A 6,960-nucleotide genomic window follows, 5' to 3' on the forward strand; every position below is an offset into this window, starting at 1 on the left:
CATCAGAAGTTTGCTTTGGATCCCCTCACTGCCACCAATCGACGAAGTAAATTTGAAGATCTTGTCTTTGTTAAACAATTCATGCATTGAGCAACATCTCATCTAGGAAGCAGAGAGATACTCCAGTTCTGAAGAGACATTTTTAATGGTGACCTAAAGTAATGGAGAAAGCCATATGAAAATTCAGAGGAACAGTGTGTCAGGCAGAGGGGAGAGCAAGTACAAAGACCCTAAGGTAGAAGCCAACTTGGTATGTTTGAGAGACAGCAAGGCAACCAAGTTGGCTAGAATAGACCAAATAGTCCCAGCTGACACTTCTGGTACTGTTGTACTGCTGTCTTGTATTGCTAACTAACTACTGCTGCTAAGATTTTCTTCTGGATTTACATCCCATCTTTCTAACTCCACATGACCCAACGGAAGGCGATATCTATGTTCCAACTTCATACTTTCACAGTACCTAGAACAGTGCTTTGTACACAGTAGGTGCTCTTTCTCCATTCATTTATGCATAATTGTAATTAGTGGCAGTCTCAAGGCCTGTCTTGTCCCACTCTCAAAGCTTTCTGGGCTAATGCCAGAGGCTGCTAATATGTAGTAGCTAATAAGCTATTTCTAGTACTGCTGTGATCAGTAAGAAACTCAAGCTACTTTGAAAGCAACATAGAAAGTCCAAATACCAAGATTTACCTTTGCTGCTTGTAAACTTGATGGTTTTACTTCCAACACTGAAGATGGAAATATAAGGAAATTCTTCACATACTTGGAGAAGCTGTTAGCTTTGCCACAGTATTCTCCACATACTTGGAGAAGCTGTTAGCTATGCACTTTAACATTATAGTAATATTATTATTATCCCACAGGGGTGTCATGAGGATTAATGAGACATTTTCAAATCACTTTGAGCTACTCCACTGGGGGAGGTACTATAAATAAATGGTATGTGTTCCTCTAGAAGTGCCATTTTCGACATTAATTTGTTGTGATGGGTTCTGGTGTCCAACAGGGCTGGAATTTGCCCACCAACTTATTTTCTATAAACAAGAGACTAGCCATCAGAAGGCAGTGGTTTTCAGTTAAAATAAATATGAATTGAAGTGAACTAGTCAGCAATCAGAAGAAAATAGGCTGCTGTTAGACTCTAGTATTTATTAAGCACTCACAGTGATTAACATAAGAGTTTCACAGTGTGATACAGTAGAGTGAACACTAGATTAGATTTGGAAATGATCCACGATTTTAGGCCGAACCCTGCCACTAACCAGCTGTGTGAGCTTGAACAAACTGCTAAACTTCTCTGGGCCTCAAATATAAAGTAACGGCCATCCTAAGTCACTCATAAGCAGTCTTCCAAACACAGCAAATGGATAAAAGGAATGGAAATAGTCACTTCTAAATGAGAGAGATCACAGCAGGGAGAAGTTGTGACCATCCATCACAGGACCATCCTCTGTTCTGCTCTTCCTTGCCATTGATTAATATTAATTTCAGGACTAATTCCTGCAAATGGAGAAATTAATCACTTTCTAAGTCAGACATAGAAGTGCATGAAACATTTGGTCTTTAAAAATAGGGTCTTTGCCTTTCTACAAGCCATCCTTGCAGTAAGTCATCTGTCTTATTCTTAGATTTAAATATATGAATGATTGATTATACTGCTACTCAACTGTGTTACCAGTTCAAATACAGTGTTTTAGTTTTGTGAGAGAGTATTTTACATGGTTGTCTACTTTTAACATGTTACTGCCTGCAGTGCCTGGTACTGACCTGGAAGTCACATGGAAGATAAAAAGACAGTAAAGAACAGGGGTGTTACTTGTACTCAGAAGAGGCAGAGGTGGAAACCCTGTGGAGTAACTGAAGAATGTGCTGTACTGGGAGCTCAGTTTCTCCCCACCCCTCATCCCAGGAAACCCAGTGATCCTGGGCTCAGAGCAGATAGAAAGACAAAGCATCACTTGTAGGGAAATTCAATACAACAGAAGTAACCTGAATTCCTACTGTTTATCAGGGACTTTCGCAGTTGCCAGGAATATAAAACTGAGTAAGATCTGGCAAAGAGCTGACTCATTTGAAAAGACCCTGATGCTGGGAAAGATTGAGGGCAGGAGGAGAAGGGGACGACAGAGGATGAGATGATTGGGTGGCATCACTGACTCGATGGACATGGGTTTGGGTGAACTCCGGGAGTTGGTGATGGACAGGGTGATGGACAGGGAGTTGGTGATGGACAGGGAGGCCTGGCGTGCTGCAGTTCATGGGGTCGCCAAGAGTCGTAAACAACTGAGCGACTGAACTGAACTGAAGACCTGGCTGTGCTCTAGAGAAACTCACAGTTGAGAATGATATGGAAAGCAATGACCGCAAATCATGCTTACTTCAAGTTGAATTGTCAGATGAGGGAACTGTCTACGTAAGAGTTCCTCTTTTGTAAATGATTTGAATAATACCATGGAAAACACATTTTTAAGTTGACTCTAAATTGAAGTTGCTGAAATGTCTGGAAACAGAAATTGTGTTCAGTGCGCCCACAACCATTTGGAGAAATAGTTTATGTTCAAAGGGGAGAACTGTAAGTCATTATCTCCAGGCTAAAATCAAGCAACAGAGATACACGTTGCGGGATGATTGTTGTCCTAGTTTAACAACTAGAGCGTGGCAAATTCCCCAAGCAAAGGGTCTGGCTTACGCCCCTCCCACTACGGACTTGAGATGTGAATTTCCTTTCTCGTTTTCCTCTCATATTCGCACGGATAGGAAATCTTACTGGATTGGAGTGACCAGGCTGCCCTCGCCAAACCGAATTTGGTCCTCGATTCTTCCTCATGGCTAAAATCTCAGCTACCAAAGGTAGTGTCAACTATTCACTGCAGAAGCAAAGTCTCCGAATGTCTCAATGACCATCTTCTTCAGACTCCGGGTGCGAATCTCCCATTACTCCGCTGGCCTTTTCAACCAAACAAAAGCTTAATTATCCCTCCCGGTCTGGAGCTCTTTCACCCTCAAGTGGGCACCCGGCTTACCTCTTGTCCTAGGCGCCCACCTGACCTGCCACTCCCTCCCTGGATAACGCGGCAGCCCAGAGCAAGCCGCCGTCCTGCCCTCCCAGCCTGCCTCCTCCTTTGACCAGCCCGGCCGCGCGGAGCCTGCTTCCTCCCGCCCACCCAGGTGGCGCGTGCGGGGCGAAATGGGTAAGTCCCGAGATTGGGACACGGCCTCGGGGCGATAGGGGTGCGGAGAAGGGCTGCCTTGGCGGGGCGAGGGGCGTGCAAAATGTGAGCGCTCGGGTTACCCAGACCGGCGGGGAGGGGTTGGGCCGGGAGGCTTTCGGGGAGTCGGGCGCGCGCGCGCGCGGTGGGCCGGAATCCGGAGCGGACGCGGAGGGGCGGGCGCGCGCCCCGCGGGGGAGGGAGGAGGAGGGCTGAGGAGGCGTCTCCTCTGAGGAGCCGCGCGGACCGCGCCAGACCCAGACCGAGCCTCGCGGCGGCGGCGACGGCTGCAGCTCAGCAACAGGCGGCGGGCTCGGCGGGAGGCGGAGGCGGTGAAGGGGCGGGGAGCGCGAGGCGGAGCGAGCCGGCCCCGCGCCGCCGCCGCCTCTCCCCGCCGCATGGACGAGCACCTCAGCCTCCTGAGCTCGCCGCCGCAGCCCTCCGCCCGCCAGCGCGCCCACCCTCCGCAGCACACACTGGTGAACCCGGGCTACGCCGAGCCCGCCGCGGGCTCCGAGCTGCCGCCCGACATGACGGTGGTGCCCGGGGACCACCTGCTGGAGCCGGAGGCGGCCGACGGCGGCGGGGAGCCGCCTCAGGGTGGCTGCGGTGGCGGCGGCGGCTGCGACCGGTACGAGCCGCTGCCGCCCGCGCTGCCGGCCGCCGGTGAGCAGGACTGCTGCGGGGAGCGAGTGGTCATCAACATCTCGGGGCTCCGCTTCGAGACGCAGCTCAAGACCCTCTGCCAGTTCCCGGAGACGCTGCTGGGCGACCCCAAGCGGCGCATGAGGTACTTCGACCCGCTCCGCAACGAGTACTTCTTCGACCGCAACCGGCCCAGCTTCGACGCCATCCTCTACTACTATCAGTCTGGGGGTCGAATCCGCCGGCCTGTCAATGTGCCCATCGACATCTTTTCCGAGGAGATCCGCTTCTACCAACTGGGCGAGGAGGCCATGGAGAAGTTCCGCGAGGACGAGGGCTTCCTGCGGGAGGAAGAGCGGCCCCTGCCCCGCCGCGATTTCCAGCGCCAGGTGTGGCTGCTCTTCGAGTACCCGGAGAGCTCCGGGCCGGCCCGGGGCATCGCCATCGTGTCCGTGCTCGTCATCCTCATCTCCATCGTCATCTTCTGCCTGGAGACGCTGCCTGAGTTCCGCGACGAGAAGTACTACACCGCGTCGCCGTCGCAGGAGCTGTTCGAAGCGGCCAGTAACAGCACGTCGGGGGGCCCCGCGGGAGCCTCCAGCTTCTCGGATCCCTTCTTCGTGGTGGAGACTTTGTGCATCATCTGGTTCTCCTTTGAGCTGCTGGTGCGGTTCTTCGCTTGCCCCAGCAAAGCTACCTTCTCGCGAAATATCATGAACCTGATAGACATCGTGGCCATCATCCCTTATTTCATCACTCTAGGCACCGAGCTAGCTGAGCGACAGGGCAATGGACAGCAAGCCATGTCCCTGGCCATCCTGAGAGTCATCCGCCTGGTGAGGGTCTTCCGCATCTTCAAGCTCTCCCGCCACTCCAAGGGGCTGCAGATCCTGGGGCAGACGCTGAAGGCTTCCATGCGGGAGCTGGGGCTGCTCATCTTCTTCCTCTTCATCGGCGTCATCCTCTTCTCCAGCGCTGTCTACTTTGCCGAGGCGGACGACCCCACTTCAGGTTTTAGCAGTATTCCGGATGCCTTCTGGTGGGCTGTGGTAACCATGACAACAGTAGGTTATGGTGACATGCACCCAGTGACCATAGGGGGCAAGATTGTGGGGTCACTCTGTGCCATCGCAGGTGTCTTGACCATTGCTTTGCCAGTCCCTGTAATTGTTTCCAACTTCAATTACTTCTACCACCGGGAGACAGAGGGGGAAGAGCAAGCCCAGTACTTGCACGTGGGAAGTTGCCAGCATCTCTCCCCTTCAGCTGAAGAGCTCCGGAAAGCAAGGAGTAACTCCACTCTGAGTAAGTCGGAGTATATGGTGATCGAAGAGGGGGGTATGAACCATAGCGCTTTCCCCCAGCCACCCTTCAAAACAGGCAATTCCATGGCCACCTGCACCACGAACAATAATCCCAACTCCTGTGTCAACATCAAAAAGATATTTACCGATGTTTAATATATGAAACAAGTGACATGCTGTGCTCAGTATTGTGTGGAACGTGCCCCCTTGGTCTGTGTATGCCCTTGTTTTATACATTTTCAGACCATTCATCAAGGAAAGGACATGAAGAAGTGGAAAGCACACTTCATTCTCCCTCTCCCTACTGCTTCATACTGAAACAGGTGTCTGCTTTGCAAGTGGGCTGCATTCTCTCAGCTCTCCTTTCTTTAACCCCTCTCTCCCTCTCTTAATATTTCGGCAACAAACTTACTTTAAACTTGATTTTTAGCACACGCTCTGTAAGAAAAAAGCAAAAACCAACTAAAAAAAAAAAAAACCACCCAAACTGTACATCCTGGGAGGAAATGAAACTGAAGAGCAGTTAGAATAACTGTTTAACCTCAGAATCGACAGGGAGTTGTTTCTTTACTAAGTAAAGCAGGAATAGACTTAAAGGATGCTTCAGTTTGATGGACCCTTCAACACTGTTGAATATTTAGTTGAATTGCCAACACTGTGGATATTTGAATGAAAAGTCTATTTAGAACAATGACTTGTAAACCCACCATAAATTTATTTGGTTTTCAACTGGGATTGCTATTTGGACTCTCCCCCCTGGAATTTTAAGGATCTCTGGAACTTCGGACTAAGGGAAATGCCTAAAATGTCCCAATCTAATTAGTTTAACTCTTTGGGGCTTGTTAAACCTTTTGAAAGTATTAGAGTAACAGATTCCTGTGAAACTGTGTGCATTCCAGCTAGTATCTATCAGAGTCTAGAAACAGATGTTTTCAGCGCTGCTTAAACAAAAAAATTTTTCCTAATGTGTCTGAGAGATAAGCCTCTGCAGTATCACAAGAAGATTAAAGTGGCAGACACTCCTTCCAGCGGAAGTTACTAATTCGGACCTGACTGATGCAGTTCCCATAGCAACCCTTGTTTCCCGGGAAACCCGAAAAAGGTCGTCATGGCATCTCTTGCTCTCTAGCCCCACCCCTTAGCCCCAGCCGTTTCCACGGTAACCTTTCCAGATGGTTCCTCCTTACATGATTTCACAAGGAAAACCACTGTTTGAATAAACCGCACAAATAAAGTTAAGTCTGAGGATTCGAGGCAGTGAAATGAATCACAAAATGCTTATTTGTACTACAAAAAAATTTTAAAAATCACTGATGTCATCCCATACTGACTGAATCGAAAAGGAAAATGTCGTCATTGGAATGTTAAACATACACAATAGGCCATGATTTGAATGAAATGCCAGTAATTGGGCAATCATTTTGAAAGAAGCTTCTCTACTGTTTTCTTTCCCCAAGAAGTTTCAAGCCAACAAATGAAATTAAAAAGCAAATGTAAAAGCATTCTGCACATAAGCAAATGAAATGTTCAGTCAGTATACCTGAAACTTTACTACAAGGAACCTTCAGACTTCCTCTTTAAAAAAAAAGTATCCAGATCCCACAACAACACTCACCATCACAGCCCTTGAAAAACTAAATATATTTGAAAAGTATAAAGGATGCATGCTTTTAACTGAGGGAATTGCAGACAATCAGTGAAAAGGAGTCCCAGGAAGTAACCAAACGCTGGGGAAATACCTGCAAGTTTCAGCCATGTGCCAGGGGTGGCCAGAAGACAGACAGCATCAGGTGAGCACTGTG

General features: G+C 49.0%; 1 protein-coding gene across 1 annotated transcript; it reads left to right on the forward strand.

Moving 5' to 3' along the window:
* Positions 1-3,607: 3,607 nt before the first annotated feature.
* Positions 3,608-5,314, forward strand: KCNA3 (potassium voltage-gated channel subfamily A member 3). The gene has a single exon (XM_052637567.1). The coding sequence runs from the start codon at positions 3,608-3,610 to the stop codon at positions 5,312-5,314; it is 1,707 nt and encodes a 568-aa protein (XP_052493527.1).
* Positions 5,315-6,960: the final 1,646 nt, after the last annotated feature.

This window comes from Budorcas taxicolor, chromosome 3 (assembly GCF_023091745.1).
Source record: "Budorcas taxicolor isolate Tak-1 chromosome 3, Takin1.1, whole genome shotgun sequence".
Lineage (NCBI taxonomy): Eukaryota > Metazoa > Chordata > Mammalia > Artiodactyla > Bovidae > Budorcas > Budorcas taxicolor.

Bases quoted from the DNA above. Each gene is read 5' to 3' on its own strand.
- KCNA3 (XM_052637567.1), top strand. From the start codon at position 3,608: ATGGACGAGCACCTCAGCCTCCTGAGCTCGCCGCCGCAGCCCTCCGCC.